The sequence below is a fragment of the Mus caroli genome, unplaced genomic scaffold (genome assembly GCF_978045245.1).
Source record: "Mus caroli unplaced genomic scaffold, Mus_caroli_1 scaffold_15, whole genome shotgun sequence".
Taxonomy (NCBI): Eukaryota; Metazoa; Chordata; class Mammalia; order Rodentia; family Muridae; genus Mus; species Mus caroli.
In genome coordinates, this window is record NW_028227270.1 from 79,849,992 (window position 1) to 79,870,008 (window position 20,017).

Here is a 20,017-nt window from a genome sequence, read left to right on the forward strand (position 1 = left end):
TCACAGCCACTGAGTTTTTCCACCTTTGGTACACAGCTGTAATGAAAGAGGATCTTGAACGCCCTAGGAACCGATACACAATGCTTCTTGGTGTACACTTCCATCTGAAGTGAAGGGAGATCAAAGAATATGCCATCTTCTTTCTCTTGGTACAGCTGCTGATGCATTCGTCAGTGTTGCTGACCCCTCATGCTACTGAATACTCACCCCACATCTGCTCACCATCACCATGGCTGATATGGGTTGTGCCTTTCAGCCTGGGATATAATACTCTCTTCAGAGCTGCCCGACCTGGAAACCTGGCTTATTCTATGTAGGCAGGCATCATTTCCCTTCCTTCTAGCATCATCTTTCCTAAAATCTGCTTTATCCAAGGCACGGTTATAAGCCCTGCTGCGACACGAGGTTCACCGAGAGAGTCAAACAATAAGCCACATGCACTGTCAGACATGAATATAAATATGTAAATTACTTGGAGTGTTACAAAGACAGAGGTAGTTTATCCATCTAGGGAAGGCTTTCTGGGAGACAGGAATTTGACTTGACTCTGAAAGCATAATATTATCTGAAGATAAGGGGAGAGGAAAGAGTTGAACGGACAAAGCAGGTGCAGACGTGTGGGTTTTCAGGGCATTTGAGGAAACCAGAGTCTTTCAGTCTTGATAGAGATGGTATTGGTCAGAACTTGGAGGTTTCAAGGTCTCAATGAAGGAGAGAGAATTCATACACACAAAAAATAACATACTGGCGAAATCAAACCGGGCAGCATAGGGGCCCGAGGTGTGATTTAATCAGCCAACACACTGCTTCAAATTTTGAAAACCAGATTTACACTTCTGGCATCTGAAAACATGCAAGATCTGATAACACATTCCCAGTAGTTGAATGAACGCAAGCATGGCCGCCTCCCTTTCAATAGTATGTGCGCCTGCTCCTAAGTACAGAAGTATGGCTGTTTCTCCTCTGTCCCTGTTTGCTGGGCTTTCAAGCAGATAGCCAGATAGCCTTCTTCTAGCTGTCAAAGAATAAACCTAGGCAAGCTGGTTGCAGAAACATCAACAAAGAGCCCCAAAGAGTCTCTCCTCCAATCCAGTCTCTAGCTTTCTGCTGTCCAAATGGACCTTTCCTTTAAAGCCAGTGCGTCCAGCTCTCCAAATTATGAATCATGAAAGTAGATTACCTCTCTGGAAATTCACTCCAGGAGCTCCAAAGACCTTACAGAAAATGACATAATGCCTGTATAACCTGCATACATCTGCACATAGACGTTGAATCATCTCTAGGCAACTTACAAAACCTGATGCAATTAGATGCTGTGCATGTACTTGTTAGACCGTATTATTAAGAAAGAATGACGAAGAGAAATGGAAATCGGCATATGTGTGGTGCGGGTGGGAACTGTTTTCATGCACCGCCTGCCCCTGAGTTTGGTTGAATCTGTGGGTTCAGAACCTTAAGCTACAAAATACAGGCTGTGTCAGAAACATCTTCAAAAGCAGTTCCTGCAGTGGGGATCTAAGGCTCAATGCAGGGAGAATCAAATGCTGCTAAAGTGCAAGGCAGAACAGCTGAGGTTGCTCCCTTGTTCTTATGTAAACACCTTAATTAGAGGGCTAGCATATCCTAGGTCTTTGGTCTTTCATTCTTCCTGGCAGGGCCCTGCCCTAGAGATTGATTCCATGCGTTCGTTTGTAAGTGCTTATAGTTGTCAGTGCGAATTATGTGTATGTGTGAGACTACAAAACTGAACCCCTTTAATGCATACAATGATAGCTACTGAGATGACTTAGTATGTAAAGTCCCTGCTGTGTGAGCATGAGGACTTAAATTGAGAGCTCTGACACCCATGTAAGAACCAACTATGGGTATGTATATAGGTATGTATGTATATATGAATGTACATACGTGTGTATTGGCCAGCCAGCATACCCAGATTGATGGGCTCTAGGTTCAGAGGAAAATTCTATCTCAAAGAATAAGATGAGGGGGCTGGAGAGATGACTCAGCGGTTAAGAGCGCCGATTGCTCTTCCGAAGGTCCTGAGTTCAAATCCCAGCAACCACATGGTGGCTCACAACCATCCATAATGAGATCTGACTCCCTCTTCTGGTATGTCTGAAGACAGCTATAGTGTACTTACATATAATACTAAATAAATCTTTGGGCCGGAGCAAGTAGAGGTCCTGAGTTCAATTCCCAGCAACGACATGATGGCTCACAACCGTCTGTACAGCTACAGTGTACTCATATACATAAAATAAATCTCTAAAAAAAAAAAAAAAAGAAGAAGAAGAAGATTAGGATTGCAAAGATGACTCAGCAGTTAAGATCACTGGCCATCCTGGCTGAGACGGGTTCAGTTCCCAGCATCTACATGGTGGCTCACAACTATCCACCGGCCCAGCTGGGGACCGGCCACTCTCTTCCAGCCTCTGCGGCTACTGAATGCGCATGGTACACATACATAAAAACACTAAGTGTTTCTAAATCTTTTTACATGGAATTTTAATGTGAAACATTATTTAGCAGCAGAGACTTGACCTTCAGAGCTAAGAGTTTAGCCTGTCCTTCAATCTCCTAAATCAAGCTGACACATACTTGGCGGCGGAGGAAGTTTGATTTATCGAAAGAAAAATGTTTCTTTTTGGTTTTGTTTTTTTATTATTATTTGTTATTGTTGTTGTTTGAGACAGTCTTGCTATGTGCCCTAAGTTAGCTTCAAACTCACAATCCTCCTGCCTCAGCCTCTTGAGTGCTGGGGTTACAGGTGTGTAGCACCACACCGGGTAATAGTAGTGCCTGAACACATAATGCAAGCATATTACGAGCATCTATTCTTAAATTTAAAAAAAAAAAAAAAAAAAAAAAAAAGGTAGAAAGAGGTTGAGAAGTCACCTGATGTCAGTCTTTGGCCCTCACACACAGTCACATACTCACAAGCACACACACATACACCACCACTCCACACACACACACACCCTAGATAACACATATGTACACAAACATACACATACCACACACACACACATATGTGCACATACACAAACACCTGCACTCATGCATATGCACATACACAGACATACTCATGCATGTGTGTGCACACATACCCCCTCATGTCCCCATACACATATGCACACATACACATACTCTCTCACACACACACATAACACATGCACACAACAAGCAATCAGAGGTTTTTATTAAAAAAAAAAAAATTTAAAGGAGGAAAAAAGCCCTAAATGGTTACAGTCTGTTGTCTGCTTTGTAGCTCTTCTGGGGTTTTTCTGGTTAGTTGACAACAGGATTCATCATCAGGACAGCAACAGAGCCACAAATGACCATGCAGACCCTTCCAGGGATGATCACAATCAGGGGGCAGCTGTAGTTCTGGACCTTCAGGGTCCCAGCCTACCACACTGCTTAGCTCCCTGGGAAGCAGTAATGAATTAAGAGGTCAACTTGGTAATTCCTTGGGCTAAGCCTTTGCAACTATAAATAAATACATAGAATAAAAGGACTGCAGAAAAAGAAAAACAAACTGAGAGAAAAGGGACATGATTTAAAAAAAAAAAAAAAAAGGGACTTGATTTTATTGAGAAACTAGTGTAAAAATGCCCTTGTGTGGTGATTCCATTTAAACCCAGGGGAATTCTTCCAAACTCACGGCCATGGTCAGCTGTTGGTCTGCCTCCTGGGCTGAAGGTTCTAGGAGGATGAGTGTGGGGATGGTGTGCTTTTCGTGTGCTCAGTCAAGCAGGAAGAAGGAGCCTGAAGGTCAGGCTAGCCAAGCACTTTGCCTTGAGGAGGGAACACACAATTGGCCTGGAGAGGGTCCTAGGAAGGATATAGGCAAAGCTAGCTCTGAAGAAAGCTCCATCAGATTTACCTAAGATGCCACATGTATCACTAAATGCCCTGGACTTGTTCCACAAGAGGCAAAGCTCTGGCCTCACTTCAACAGCGTTGCTGGGTCCCTGTGAGCTGGATCATACCACCGGGAATGCTGGGATGGGAAGGCTCTATTTTATTGGCTTTTTCCCTTCTGTGGTTTTGACCATCTGTGTTTCTAACTGCATAAACAAGGAAAAATGACTGGTTTGGAATGCAAAGTTTTAAACACCAGATGACCACAGGCATCCTCTAAATGAGAAAGAGAGAGCAAGTTGGGGTTCTGTGACATTTGTCAGGAAGTGGAATGGTAAATGCCAAGAAGCCCGTGTGTGCCCTGCCAGGGAAGGGCTACAAAAGCAAGGGATAGATTGGTCCCTATCCCTCTCTATGGGTCTCGCCCTGCTTGTATTCCCCAACACCACACTCAGGCATCAGCACTGCCCCCTCTTCCTCCCTGCCCTCCAAGGTGAAGAGGGATGCAGGTCTTCAGCTTAATCAGGATTAGTTCTCTAGCATCCCTAACTTGGCAGCTTGCACAACACCCATTCTAAGAAGCTTCTACATTCAACCAAAACTGGGTTGTGAGCAAGTTGATCTATAAACGGAAAGTCTTTAAGATCTTCACATCTCTTCTGCACAATGGTAAGTGCACACACACACACACACACAAAAAAAAAAAACCAACCATAAATGGCACTAAAGGATTTTAGCCAACAGCCCCTGCTTTATGAAGGAATATTTGCTGTGCACAATACAATGGCTGCCTCAGAAACTGGTTCCGTCACTCTCTGCCAACAAACTTAAAGCGCTGAGTTCCTTTTCTAAACCCGAGACAATGGAGAGACTGGGTGGAAATGTTTGCTGCATACTAATCTCCTTTACCTTCAGTGTAAGAAATAATCAGTTGTAAGCATCAGGCATTTTAAACAAAACTGGACCAGGAGATTTGGGAGGCCCTGGGGTACAGACACTGGTGACCTTGGCTGTGTTCCATTCTGTTCAGCTTGAGGTGGGCATGGGGCATTTTCCACATAGGCAGCCTGACGCCAGAGTCTTCACATTCAAGATGAAAGGCCTCCTGGGAACAGACAGATCCTCCTAATTTTGGAAGTCTTTTCTCAAAGACATGGTAGGCAGTGTAGGACTGTTAATGGTTTGGGAGTGGGGTGCTTGGGCAAAACAAAAAAAAAAAAAAAGTAAGACTGCGCCATTTTCAAACCCTGGGAAGAGCAAATGGATTGAGTTGAAATCGTGTCTTAAAACGACCAGTCAGTACCTAGCTATGGACATAAGAGTCTACAGTGGGTATAGTGCTTGCTGTATAAATGAGAGGCCCTGAGTTCAGATCCCCAACATACATGGAAAAGCTTCTGCCTATAACCACAGTGCTGGTATGGGCAGTGGGAAGAGCCAAGTCTCAGGGCTTCCCAGTCTGACCAAGTGGTGAGCTCTAGGTCAGTATGGAAACCCTGTCTCAATAAAATAAAGTAGAGAGAAAAAGAAAAACGTACATGACGTTGATTGACTGCTGCTCTCCACGTGTGCCTATACCAGAGAGTGCGTCCACATAAAAAGAGGGAGGGGGAGGGAGGGTGAACAGGCCAGTCCACTAGGTAAGGTTCTGTTGGCTAACTTCTGCCAATGGCTGGATGTAGGGTATTTGCTTCCCTATGGAAATGGGGAGATGATTAGAGACTAGAGGACAAGACACTTCACAGCTGAGAGTCTAAGGGTTTCCTCATCAACACAATCCATTCTCTGCCGCATGGAGTCCATATCCGTGGAGACAACCAGCTGCAAGCAGAAATTATTTAGAAAATAATTGCATCTACAATGAAGATGTGTAAACTTGTGACATTGTTCTCTAAATAATACTGCATACCATCTATTGACTTGGTGTTTGTATGGTGTTTATATAACATTATAGACTATAAAAACATTGGGAAAGGATTTGAAGTGTGTCCAATGATATATGGAGGTTACATGCAAAACACAGCACCCCATGGCCTTGAACATCCAAGGATGTTGGAACAGGGTCTCCTATAGACACTGTGGGAAACTGTGTTTCCCTTGTCTCATAAAGTAAAGTGAATATTCCCAGGCAATTATAAGAACAGGACTGTTCATCAGTGGCTCTATGAAAGGATTAGGGTGACCCATGGAATTTTCAGTTATAATCACAATAATAATTTCAGATAAAGAGGCATACTGGGGTAGGTATGAGAGGAATTTTAAGTGGCCAAACTATTTGCTTATGTTCTTTACAAAAGCCTTGGAGCCTCGTAAAAAAAAAAAAAAACTGTACTGTTGTACTTTGGCCACTCCAAATGGATCAGCTAAGACTTTCATAATTTATTTTTATTTTATATGTACGTACATGAGTGTTTTGTAATATATTCATACATACATACACACACACACATGTGCTTGATGCTGTTGGGGGCCAGAAGAGGGTATCAGAGCCTCTGGGACCAGAGATGAAGATGGTTGTAAGCTGCCATGTGGGTACTGGGGACCAATCCCAGGTCCTCTGTAAGAATAGCAAGTGCCAGCCAGGTGTGGTGGCACACACCTTTAATCCCAGCACTCAGAGGCAGAGGCAGGCAGATTTCTGAATTCAAGGTCAGCCTGGTCTACAAAGCAAGTTCTAGGACAGCCAGGACTATACAGAGAAACCCTGTCTCAAAACCCCCCCCCCCCACAAAAAAAAAAAAAGAAATAAAAGAAAGAAAGAAAGAAAGAAAGAGAATAGCAAGTGCCCTTAACTGATATCTCTCTGCAGTCCAACTTTGATAATTTAAACATATCTCCTTGAATATAGGGAATTAAGACTCCATTGATGAATTTTGATCAGATTTTTGGAAAATTCTTAAGAAAAGAGATAAACATATTTCAGTCACTTCTTTCATATTCTGACCTTGTATCTTCCTTTCCTCTCACCCTCCCGTACTTTGTTTCCTTTCTCTCCTTTCTCTCCTTTCTCTCCTTTCTCTGATGGATTGATTAGGGATATGTTTCTCAACACAGGCTGATAAATATGCTGAGGACTTGGGGCTGACGTTTGACATCTTTGTGTATTCTTATCCACAGGTGATCACCCCAGTGAGGACGGGCCATGGCTATGTGTACGAGTACCCATCCAGATACCAAAAGGATGTCTACGATGTCCCTCCTTCCCACAGCACTCAAGGGGTAGGCAATGGGAACATCACCAGGGGAGCTGGTGTAGGGGGGCAGCAGCTCTTTAGGAACATACAGGAGAAGAGGGACATCAGCCACAACCTTACCTTGTGGAGGTTGCCTGTCCAAAGGCCATTTCAGTCGGTGTTGCTTACATTGTATTTCTTAGGTTTGCCTTATCAGAAAGTCTAGTCTTTCATCTGAGAAATTTCTCATCTGCTTTATCAGTTTGTTATTTTATTTCTGGAAGTGTGTCATTTAAATGATCTAAATTATAGAGCAGATAGTTCATGTAAGATTGTTTTCATAATTAGCCTAAATCAAAGAATCCAAGAGTCATAAAGAAAACATCCAGAAGCCCCTGATGACATGAAACACTACTAACGACCAAGTCTATGTATGACCTGATGAATGAATCCTTACAGAAACAATAGCAGGGGCCTTGAACAGCAGATTCCATTGCATTCTGGGTAACTCGAGTGTTTCTTTTCAGGTATATGACATCCCTCCTTCATCAGTAAAAGGCCCTGTGTTTTCAGCCCTAGTGGGAGAGATGAAACCCCAAGGGGTATATGACATTCCTCCCACCCAAGGGGTAAGTGAACTGGAAAAACACAATATGTGGATGAGTACCTCAATGGGGGGGGGGTGTATCATAGTTTATTGGGGTAAAACAAGAATGGCATTTCTAAAAGGGAAAAGGAGAGAAAGAAGAAAGAGAAAGAGGGAAGGAAGCAAGGGAAAGAAGAAAGCCATTATTATTACAAATTTTGAGTCCCCGAAAATATGAAGACATCAATCATGAGAGTCCATTGGAAGGGGAGATAGTATGTTCAGTTTGGCAGTATCTAACACATCACATATTTCTAGAAGGGGTTTACAGCTTCCTTTGACTCTACATAAGAAGTAGCTCATTTGATTTTTCTGTCATCTTCTGGGCCTGTTTGCACTGCAAATGCAGTTAGCTTTGCTGAACAGATAGGGGACTGTGCCTTTGAATACAAAGAAGACCCAGGCAGCTTCACACACACACAGGCAGCCTGATGACCAAGAAGGGAACACAGGTCCCTCTGCCCAGTGTATCAATGTCTTCTGTCTCTTAGCATAGATCAGTTTGTGTAGGACAGTCAGTGAATGGTTAGAAACATGAGACTGCAACCCAGTGATGAGCAATTTAGCTAGGAGGGAGGGCTCTATACCCAAGCTAGCAACGAGAATGGTTAAGGATGCTCAGGTACTAGGACAAAGGCATACATCCTCTAAGGAGCATGCTGCATGCTGGGAAGCATCTGAGGTAGTAAATGATGAGAGGAGAGGAAGAGGATCAAGTGAACAGTGCTGTGAACTCTGGACCACGCTATTCACTTTCTGCCTCCTCCAAGTCTCAACTGAACAAATAAAATGGCTTTTTACTTACTTTTTTAGGTCTATGCCATTCCACCATCGGCTTGCCGAGATGAGGCAGGGCTCAGGGAAAAGGAATATGATTTCCCTCCTCCAATGAAGCAAGATGGAAAGCCAGACAGCAGACCTGAGGGGGTTTATGACATCCCTCCAACCAGCACCAAGACAGCAGGGAAGGACCTGCACATCAAATTCCCCTGTGATGCTCCAGGAGGTGTCGAACCAATGGCACGAAGACACCAGAGCTTTTCCCTGCACCATGCACCCTCTCAGCTGGGACAGTCTGGGGACACTCAGAGTGATGCATATGATGTCCCCCGGGGAGTTCAGTTTCTGGAGGTACCAACAGAAACCAGCGAAAAGGCAAATCCGGAGGAAAGAGACGGTGTCTACGATGTCCCTCTGCACAACCCAGCAGATGCCAAAGGCTCTCGGGACGTGGTAGACGGGATCAACAGACTGTCCTTCTCCAGCACTGGCAGTACCAGGAGTAACATGTCCACATCTTCCACCTCCTCAAAGGAATCTTCACTGTCAGCCTCCCCGTCTCAAGACAAAAGGCTCCGACTGGACCCAGACACAGCCATTGAGAAGCTCTATCGGCTCCAGCAGACCCTGGAGATGGGTGTGTGCAGCCTCATGTCACTGGTCACCACAGACTGGAGGTGCTACGGATACATGGAAAGGCACATCAATGAGATCCGCACTGCGGTGGACAAAGTAGAGCTGTTCTTACGAGAATACCTCCATTTTGCCAAGGGAGCTTTAGCCAATGCCTCCTGCCTCCCAGAACTGGTCCTCCACAACAAAATGAAGCGGGAACTCCAAAGAGTAGAAGATTCCCATCAGATTCTAAGCCAAACCAGCCATGACTTGAATGAATGCAGCTGGTCCCTGAATATTTTAGCTATCAATAAGCCCCAAAATAAGTGTGATGACCTAGACCGGTTTGTGATGGTCGCCAAGACAGTGCCAGACGACGCCAAACAACTGACCACTACCATCAGCACCTACGCAGAGACCCTCTTTAGAGCAGATCCTGGCAATTCGCATCTGAAGAATGGGCCCAACAGCATCATGAACTCAAGCGAGTACACACATCCGGGCTCCCAGATGCAGCCACTGCATCCTGGTGACTACAAAGCCCAGGTCCACAGTAAGCCGTTGCCTCCTACTCTAAGCAAGGACCAGCCACCAGACTGCGGTAGCAGTGACGGTTCTGAACGGAGTTGGATGGATGATTATGATTATGTTCACCTGCAGGTAAGGAAACCAGACCTATAAACCACCCAGACTCAAGGCTGATGTCCATAAGGCTGTGAGCTGGACCGATAGCAAAACATGTTAATCTAACTGTTGTGAAAACTGAGGGTGAGGTTGTCCAAAAAAATGTACAGCCACTTTGTCTAACTTCCCTGGACCTTAATTTTATTTTGAGAATTAACTCACATGGTTGTATGATGTCTCATTGATACACCTCAGGAAAGCTGGAGGAGACTCATCAATGTTGTTGGCTGGTGAGTCCATCAGCCATAGAATCATTCTTCCTCTGCTTGTGTTTTTATGGCACAGGTTCATGGAACAGCTCGTCATAATAGAAATAAGTTTAAATATATATCACTGTTAATTTTTTTAATTGTTGGAAATATCTGCACATAGAGAGTTTCTAAGGTACTCTTTCAGCCTACAGTGTGTGCATATGTGTCTGTGTGTCTGTGTATGTGTGTGTGTTTAGCTGCTTACAAAGACACAGAGCTCCATCAGATCCAGAGGACCCTGGGATCCCTTGCCAATTGGCCAACAGCTTGACCTACTTATGTTAAAATCTGCAAACTGCTTCCTATGAGTATAAACTGTGCTAGCTCCCAAATGGACCTGGAACCCTGAAGGCTTCCCTGTCTGCTTTGAAGAATTCCAGCAATCTACCATAATCCATGCCTTTGTGTTTGGCTTAGTGCTTTAGGCTGCCATTCTTTTCCATTGGACTGAGAGCCATGAGTTATGCTGAAAACGATTAAAATACCAACAGCCCCCAGATGAAAGGGAGTAGAAAGGATCAACTGAACCACATCTCATGCTGAGGATTGGCCGAGGTTAGAGGAAGGCATTTAACATTCCACTGGTCTTCTGATGCTGTAGACTGGAGAGTACTAAGGATGGATAGAGAGATGCAGAATAGTCAAAAAAATCGGAAGTGAACTATGCACCCATTTTTTTAACCTTTGTTTGGAAGCGCATGGTTCACATACAATCTATTTTAAAAGAACCATGGAAAAAGAATGCTTGGGAGTCTTCAGAAGCTCTCCAGCTAGAGCTGGCAGTGACCGTGGCAGCCCACACGGACACGGGCTTTACTCTTCAGCCTATCTCCACGGTAATTTCAGAAGTCGCTAATCTGTGGTTTACAATGTCTAACTAGACATGAGGGAAGTGGCCAGTAGATAATGAAGGTCTGAGTATACTTGTCAGTGAAACTGTCCCCATAAGTGTCTCACAGCAAGGAGGTAATACTGTCTTTGTTTTGAACACACCAGGGCAAGGAGGAGTTTGAGCGACAGCAGAAGGAGCTCTTGGAAAAGGAGAACATCATGAAGCAGAGTAAGGCGCAGCTGGAGCATCACCAGGTAGGTTTGAACACAGCAGACAGCACACCATTTGGTAGGGAACGGATAGCTCCCAAAGACTGGGGTCCTCCTGGCACAGTGGCAAGAAGAAGGAAGTCCCAGGCATGTAATAGGACATGAGAACAAAGTGAAGGTGTGTGGCCTATGACTACAGCTGAGGATGCCTGGATTGCATCCAAATGGCAGTGTTTGTTCAGACTGTGCCTGTACATCTATCACCCGTTAGGAGTAAAGCTTTCAGTCTCAAGACACAAGACCCAAGTCAGGCAAGCCCAAGCTAACTGGTTTTCCATTGAGGCCAAATAAAGGAATTCCAGGGAATGAGATGCAACCAAGACCAAAGAAAGCAAGGACTGTATTCTTCTTGGTATTCTCTTCCAGTATCTGCCTCATTCTCTACTATCCAACATTTTCTCCAATCACTTCACTTGGTTCACATCTAACTTTGACTCATAAATGGCCACTCAAAGCCCTTCCTATAGGGCTTTGTGGTATTCTGTAATGCTTTGAGATAAGTTTTCACAATGCAGTCCAGGCTGGTTTCAAAGTTGGTATTCTCCTGCCTCAACCTTTTGGCTGTTGACCTTGCAGGTGTGTGCATTGGGCCCAACTTCAAAACCTCTGTAGATGTCACTTAATCTAGGATTCCTTAGATAATGGTCAACTCCCTTTTGTGTTTATCAAACTCCTAAGAGAGTTTGAGTCTAACTCTCCCCTAGACCCCACCCCTCTCCCTGTCTTTTGTATGGTCCAGTCTAAGAGTCAGAGGGAAGGAGCCAATGTCTATGAGACATATATAAGTCCATTTACCAAGAGTTCTGAGCAGGGGGTGTTCACTCAAAGGTTTAGTGAGTATAACAGGTAAGGATAGGTATTGTGAAGCCAAGGACACGAAAACAAAGAGAAATGGACTAAAGACTTATATGCACTTTAAGATGAAATGAAATAGCACATCACAACATGAAGTGACAAGATGTCTCTAGCAAATCAGAGTTTTCCAGCTAACAGCTGTGTAGACTTGAACATCATTGTAATGGGCCAGTTCCCTCTCTATAAAATGGAAAAGTACTACCCTCTACAGACACATGATTTGAAATCAAATTCATTATTATCAAATAATATTAAGACACCACCCTGTATCTGCCATGCTTACATTGGCAGTTGGCCTAATAGGACAGCAGAGTTTGGGAAAGCTAGCAGACACGAAGGTAATTCCTAAGAAGCAAATAGTTTCCATGGAATAGAAAATCGACTATGCACTTCTTAGCAAGGAAGCAAGATGAGGGTGTCCCTGAGCTGGCTCGGCTCTGAGTCAGGATGAAAGATTAACTGACTCCCAAAATCAGTGTTCTTAGTACCATAGCTAGAAAGTATCATTTCGATTGGAAAGAACAGTCCAGTTAGGGATGCTAATGATAGCATCAAGAAGTCTGGTCCTATGACTGTTGAGGTGGTTCCGTGTAAGGGCACCTATTGCCACCCTGATGACCGGAGTTTGAGTCTTAGAAACCATACAGGAGAAGAGAACCAGCACCCATGAAGAGTCCTCTGACCTACACATGCATGCTATAAAATACGGCAAATAAGAAATGCTGAGATTTCTTTGTTGTGTCCTTTTCCCTACGTCATTTCTAAGAGGTCTCGGCAGTAACAGAGCACAATGTGTCCATCTCAACAGTGCAAATAGGAGAGAGAATCTTCGTGAACTTTCGATCTTGAAGAAAGGCCTTACCCAGGAAGTAACAAACTGTTGATTTATTTGACAGAAAGGTCACTACATCTGGTTTTCCCTTGCTGCCTCCAAACATTAAAATAATAATAACTAGAACCTACAATTCACCAAACACTGTTTCAAACACTTTGCAAATAATAATGATTAATATTCACTTTGTGAATAATAGTATTTTATTGAGCCCTCATAATGGCCTTAGAAGGTAAGGCTGTTGCCTTCCAGTTAGAGTGCAAAAAAAGACAAATGGTGTCATAACAGAAGATCTATGCTGGAGGATCCCCCAGGGATCCTCTTCCCAATGTCCACGTTGCACAATTTAGGAAGCAAGGCATCCTGGATAAGGTCTCACAGCTCCTAGGTACCTGGCATCTACTAAAGATGAAACTGATATCTTTTGACCCCACACCCATATTTCTTTCCCTTTACAATGTATGCCTTGCCCTTAATGAAACCTGTTCTCTTCCTTTTAGCTGAGTCAGTTCCAGCTGTTGGAACAAGAGATCACCAAGCCTGTGGAGAATGATATCTCTAAATGGAAGCCCTCTCAGAGCCTCCCAACCACCAACAACAGTGTGGGTGCTCAGGATAGGCAGTTGCTTTGCTTCTACTATGACCAGTGTGAGACCCATTTCATTTCCCTACTCAACGCCATCGACGCCCTCTTCAGCTGTGTCAGCTCAGCCCAGCCCCCACGGATCTTTGTGGCGCACAGCAAATTTGTCATTCTTAGTGCGCACAAACTGGTGTTCATTGGAGACACTCTGACAAGGCAGGTGGCTGCCCAGGACATTCGCAACAAAGTCAGGAACTCCAGCAACCAGCTCTGCGAACAGCTCAAGACGATAGTGATGGCGACCAAAATGGCCGCCCTCCACTACCCCAGTACCACTGCCTTGCAGGAAATGGTGCACCAGGTGACAGACCTGTCCAGAAATGCTCAGCTGTTTAAGCGTTCCTTGCTGGAGATGGCCACCTTTTGAGAAGACAAAGAAGTGGAAGGGACTGGGTGAATAATTACTAAGGAAAACTGGAAATACTATCTAGTTTTTGTAAATGCTATCTATTTTTGTAGATATTTTATATGAAATTGAAATATTTCGATGTTTTTGTGAGCTAGTCGATTTTCATCAATTCAGGGAGCTGAAGTTTGAATTTATTTTGTTTCCCCTGTGTGGTTCTGATATAAACATATAAGTATCTAAGACATAAGTTGTACAGAACTGTGTCCACGTTTGTGTATGCCTACGTATCCATATTTGTTTATCTGTGTGTCTGATACAGCCCATTAAAAACATGAATTGAGAAGCACCTTAGTGAGCACCTTCTAATGCTGCATTGTTGGGTTTTGTAGAAAATTATACCACTTAGCTGTAATATTGCTCTGCATGTAGCAGTAGTCGTCTGAGCCCAGCACACCCAACTTTCTTGTCTGAAACCTCTTTCAAACTTGACTGGTCTTTAACACGGTGGTAAATCTGACCAACTTCTGGGGGGGGCAGGGATAGAGAGAAAGATTCATAAAATATATTAACCTAAGGTTTCAGGTGCTAGAGAGAGGCAAAACATGTGTGCTGTACTAAGAGGCCATGTCTACAGTCGTTATTGTGTTATTTCAATTCTGAAAGGAACTACAATAAAGAGAGAACACTTGTTTCCCTGGGGCTACATTTGTGAGTGATTCAGTCATGGTTTTCTAAAGGATGTTTTTAGAGTTGAATTAAAAAAAAAATTTGCAACAAGAATTCATGAAGATACATCAGAACTGTGATTGTGGACAAAAAGAAGGGCTGTTTCCAACAGCGAGTAGTTAAATCAAGACCTCTCTACCCTCATTCTCTAATGGAAATGGCCAGTTCCTTAGTCACTGAACTGTGGAGCCACCGGGCCCTGTCCTGCTCTCGCGTTGCTTGATGGATCCTACACCAGTCTAAAAACTTACATAAGCAGACCAACACTCAAAACAGCTGCCGAGAGCTGACCTTCACGTCCCATTGTGGCCATGGACCTTGTGGATGTCAGCTAGTCACAGCCATGATCATGTGGTCTGTCCCTTCACACCGGCTGTGTGGATACAGCCCAGGCACCAGATTCGTCGTGGGCAGATAAACTACTTCCCTCTTCCTTTATGACCAACTCAAGAAATATAGTAGTCTCTGATCTATTTCATTCCAGCCTACTTGGAAATGTGTTTTTATTTGTTATGGATGTCTTGACTGAGTTAATGTTATTTGTTTTAAACAACCAAATTACAAAGGCAAGGAGGGGCTTAAGAAGGACATGTGATCTCAATGTGATTTTTTTTTTAATAAATGGAAGATATCAAAGGAAAGGTGCTTTTCAAAACAAACTATAATTGTAATTCTCAAAGTTCTACATCGCCAGAAGATGAACAGCTGAGCTATTGGAGAGCAATTCACTGTGTCTGGTGTGTGGAAGTAGAGGGTCCTGAAGCATCAGTACCATTGCAAGAAGTCAGGAAGGGTATGCTTGTAGATCTTACAACACAATGTGTATATGTTATGTGATGGCTGCCTTGTCCTAACCTGAGTGATGACATTCCACATTGTAAAAACCAAACTATTCAATTTTTATTGTTTATTGCCATCTTGTATATTTAAGCCATTAAATGTTTGGATATTTCTCTTTATAGCCACTGGGTTTCTTTTCCTTGTGTCTCTCTTATCACAGAATCAAATATTGACCCATCTGAGTATAGAAAGTCAAATTATGATGTTTTTTGTGTGCTATAGATCTGATTTTTTTTTAAAGGAATAGTATGTGTAGGCTACCCCAGTACCTTGGTATTGAAGAAAATTCTAGAGCATGTGGATGGCATCTAACTAAGTATATGAAATTGTTTTTGTTTTAGTTTTTCAGTATCAAATGCCCACAGACAGGAGTTAACTATATAGTCATAGCTGGCCTGGAACTCTCTATGTAGACCAGACTGGCAGAGATTGGCCTGTCTCTGCCTCCAGGTTGATTGTAATAAAGATGTGAACCACCACATCTGGCTACAGCACCCACACATTTAATGTCGGTAGGACGGTTTCTATTTCTACTCTGTGGCTATTCAAGTAGAGTGGAATTTTTTCAATCACTCTGGAATAGGCATAAAGAAATGGTTCAACACAAATTATATTAGAAGAAAAAGATTCCTAACTATGAGAATTTACTATGGGCCATACTGTGGGCCATACTCTGTGAGCGCCCGACTCGCCAGCAAGAAAGACGCCACAACAGAATCCTTCTGCACACGTTTATTGGGAGAGCTTGATTGCAGAGGCGAAAAGACCCCGAGCCCCAGAACTGGTGCTGCTTATATAGGCCTAGGAGAGGCATGTCTACACCCGATTGGTTATGCTTTCAGTACCTCATTTGCATGCCTCGGGCCAGGTAGTGACTCGGCAAAAAACTCTACTGCACATGCGCACATTAGTTGTTTACCCAAACTTATGGGTGATGGCCAGAGGTAGCCAGCGCCATCTTGTAATGGCGTATGTGGCTTCCCACAATACTCCTTTTAATGTCCCTCCCTTTAATTCAGATAACCCTCTGAAATTTAGAAAGCACTTTGAGGTGCTGGAGAGATGGCTCAGTGGTTAAGAGCACTAACTGCTCTTCCAGAAAACCTGAGTTCAATTCCCAGCAACCACATTGGTGGCTCACAACCATCTATAATGAGATCTGATGTCCTCTTCTGGTATGTCTGAAGATAGCTAGAGTGTACCCATATACATAAAAATATTGTGATTGCCATAAAGTATCTTAGAAGCAATAGAGGAGAGATTTCTTCTGACTTGCACTTTAAGGGGGCAGTCTGTCCATCCTGGAAAGTCTGGATATTGACTTTGTTCCTGGCAGTGGGAGCTTGCAGCATGGCTTGCTAGCATCTTGTTAGATCAAGAAGCAGATAGAGGGAGGGCTCAGCCAGGCTGCAAGTGGGGCTAGTTTAATACTCATGAGGCCCACATCCACTCTAGGATCTCTGACTATAGAGCATCCACAACCTACCAAAATAGTGATGATAGCTGAGAATACAATGTTCAAACAAGTGCACTTGTGGGTGAGATTTCAAAGTCAAACCACAACACCTATATCATTCTGTCTATACATAAAGGTGGTAAATGATTTTTCACAAAAATAAGATATGCCAGTGGATGAAAAAGGATGTCTTTTGGGTGGTAGGCTGGGCAGGGATGTGCTAAATCAAAAAAAAATTCTATGAAGGAAAATAAATATTTACTTTATATCATGAACAAAAATTAAAAATTAACTTACATGGACCAGAGACTTAAAACTCTCAAACTTCTAGGAAAAAATGTAGGAGAAAAATCTTATGATCTTAAGCAGGTTATAGTTTCATAAATAGTTAAAAATAATTCATAAACATAATCAAACTTAAAAATTTTTACTTTTGAGACCGTAGCAAGGACTCAACAGTTATGATCACTGACTGCTTTTCCAGAGGACAGGGGTTCAGTTCCCAGCACCCACATGGTGGTTTACAACTGTCTATAACTCCAGTTCCAGAGGATCTACCACCCTCCTTTGACCTCTGTATGTACTGTGTACTGCACTTTCTTGGTGCACAGACATCCATGCAGGAAAAAAAAAAAAAAAACAAAACAAAAAAACAAACAAAAAACGCTCATACACATAAAACAGAAGTAAATAAATATGTTTTAATGTTTACTCTTCTAAAGAGATTGTTAAGGAGGCAAAATTAATTTCTGGACATGACATGATCTTGTTCTTATGAGCTCACTATAGCTATGGTGGTCTACACAGAGCAAGGCAAGAAGATTAGATGGCCATCACATGAGGCAATGCTAATTGGACCCGATGAACCAAACAAAATAGGAGATGACATGAAGTGCTTAGTGAGGCTTGTTAGAAATACCTGTGACAGGGAAGTTGGGTATGATCAAAATACATTGTTGTCAAATAATAAAAGATGTTCTGCTTCAAAGAAAGATTGAGCAATTGGTTGGTTGGTTGATTGGTTGGTTGGTTGGTTGGTTGGTTGAACTGTTTGGTTGACTGGTTGGTTGGATGGCTGGTTGACTGCTTTGGTTGGTTGGTTGGTTGGTTGGTTGGTTGGTTGGTTGGTTGGGGGCCAGCAACATGGTTCAGTAGGTAAAAGCTCTTGCCTCATAAACCTGGTGATCTGAGTTTTGTCAACAGACCCCACAGTAAAAAGAGAGGACTGAGTCCTAAAAGCTGACCCCTGACCTCCACACATGAATCTACACTTTCTCACACTCACATATACACTCACGCATTCACATCACACACACACACACACACGAGGATAATAAGTGAATTTAAAAAGAAAAAAAAAAAAGAAGAAAAATTCAAGCCTCATTGCAGTCAAAGAGCTTGTGCCACAGACAGCAGCCGGGGGTTGCATGGGGTGAAGGAACAAGTATTTTAATGAGGCAAGAATTCCAGGAAGAAACTTCGAAAAGATAAGACATAAGAATGGGTAATAAATAAACTAAATAAAAACCACACCAAGTGCAATGATTGAAGAGACAAACAGTTGCAAAACCTGGCGAGTAAAGGAAGAAAATATCACCCTCATAAGCCCTGGGAAGAATGTGAACTGGCAAAAATGCACTGGAAAATGGACTGCCAATCAAAACCAAAGCTTTGCCTGCTGCAATATCTATTAATCCTCTTCTAACTTAACCAAGAGAAATTAAATGCATATATACAAAGACTTATGTAATAACTTATTATAGTTCTATACATAGCAAAAAAAAAAAAAAAAAAAGCAACAAGCAAAGGTCCATCTTTGTGAAGGCACCAGGCTATTCCCATCCACCAACACAGTGGAGCAGGCCTGTCTTGGGTTGGTTGTATTGACCATGACCCAGGCTAGAGCCATCTGAGAAGAGAAAAATCACAGTTGAGAAAATCCTCCATAAGATTGAACTGACGCCAATACTATGGGCCCTTTTCTTAGTGATTGATACAGGAAGACCTAGAGCATTGTAGGTAATACTACCCCTGGGCAGGTGGTTCTGGAGTGTGTAAGAAAGCAGGCTGAGCAAGCTATGATGAGAACGGCAGACAGCACTTCTCCATGGCTTCTGCTTCAGTCCCACCTCCAGGTTCCTGCCTTGGATTCCTGCCCTGACTGCCCTTCATGATGGATTACAACTATAAGCTTCAAAGAACCCTTTCCTCACCAAGTTGGTTTTGATCATAGTGCTTTGTCAAACACACACACACACACACCAATAGCCAAAATAAAAACCCAACATGGACAAATTTCAAAATCACTATGATGAAAAAAGATGACCAAAAACTCCATAGTGAGTGCTATAGTTCCAGGCCTTCAAGATTTTAGAGAGTGAACACACCAGACTATGTTGTATTGCATGTCTATAACACCGACACGTAGGAGATGAACACAGGAGTTTGTGGTCAGCCTCAACTGGAATTGGATTTGAAGAAATTACAAGCTGATATATAACGGCAGAATACCAATAGCTGCCTGGGGAGGGGAGGGTGGGAGATACTGATTTCTAAGGATCCCAGGAGAAGGCGAATGATGGAAAATGTTCATTCTCTAGATGTTATGGATGTTTTCACACATGTGAAGACTCATCAAATAATACACTACTGTATGTACAATTCAGCCTCCATTGACAATCTCTTCTTCAGTTAGTAATCACAGTACTTCCAATAAAGAATGAATGGAAGTGTAGCACTCCATGGTTGCAGCTTTGGGGGGTGGGGGGGAGGCGGGGTGCAGGTAGAGAAGGACTCAGTTTTCTTTAGGGAACAGGCCTTGGGGAATTTGCCCATGTTCCGGTAAGTACATGGACAATTCAGATTAGACTTGTTTTGTCTGTCTGTCTGTCTGTGTTTGAGGGGTGGGTCACAAAGGTCATGGAGTAGACATGGAAGCAATGAGAAGTAATGGGAAAGTTCCAATAAGAATATTATTTTGAAAAAAATAAAAGAGAATCTTAGATTACATTTTTTTAAAGCAAGGCTATTTAAAGACACCCCATTTCAGTGAAAATTCCCAGATAACAGCAAAGGAATGGGAAGGAATATGCAATGCACATTCTAGCTATAGCTAAGAAAAGCCAGAACAGCTGTGTTATAACAAGTAGAATTCAGCACCTAGCCAAAAGACACATGTCGTGGTGTGAATCAGCATACAAAA

General features: G+C 43.0%; 1 protein-coding gene across 2 annotated transcripts in view; it reads left to right on the forward strand.

Moving 5' to 3' along the window:
* The window catches only part of Nedd9 (neural precursor cell expressed, developmentally down-regulated 9), a 180,142-nt gene extending 164,662 nt beyond the window's left edge, over positions 1 to 15,480 (forward strand). For both annotated transcript variants that reach the window (XM_029468323.2, XM_021180651.3), the window contains 5 exons: positions 6,982 to 7,083; positions 7,565 to 7,666; positions 8,497 to 9,738; positions 11,010 to 11,099; positions 13,302 to 15,480. In XM_029468323.2, coding sequence (XP_029324183.1) covers positions 6,982 to 7,083; positions 7,565 to 7,666; positions 8,497 to 9,738; positions 11,010 to 11,099; positions 13,302 to 13,811 — 2,046 coding nt within the window. In that variant the 3' untranslated portion in view covers positions 13,812 to 15,480. The remainder of the gene's footprint in view (positions 1 to 6,981; positions 7,084 to 7,564; positions 7,667 to 8,496; positions 9,739 to 11,009; positions 11,100 to 13,301) is intronic.
* The last annotated feature ends 4,537 nt before the right edge of the window (positions 15,481 to 20,017 follow it).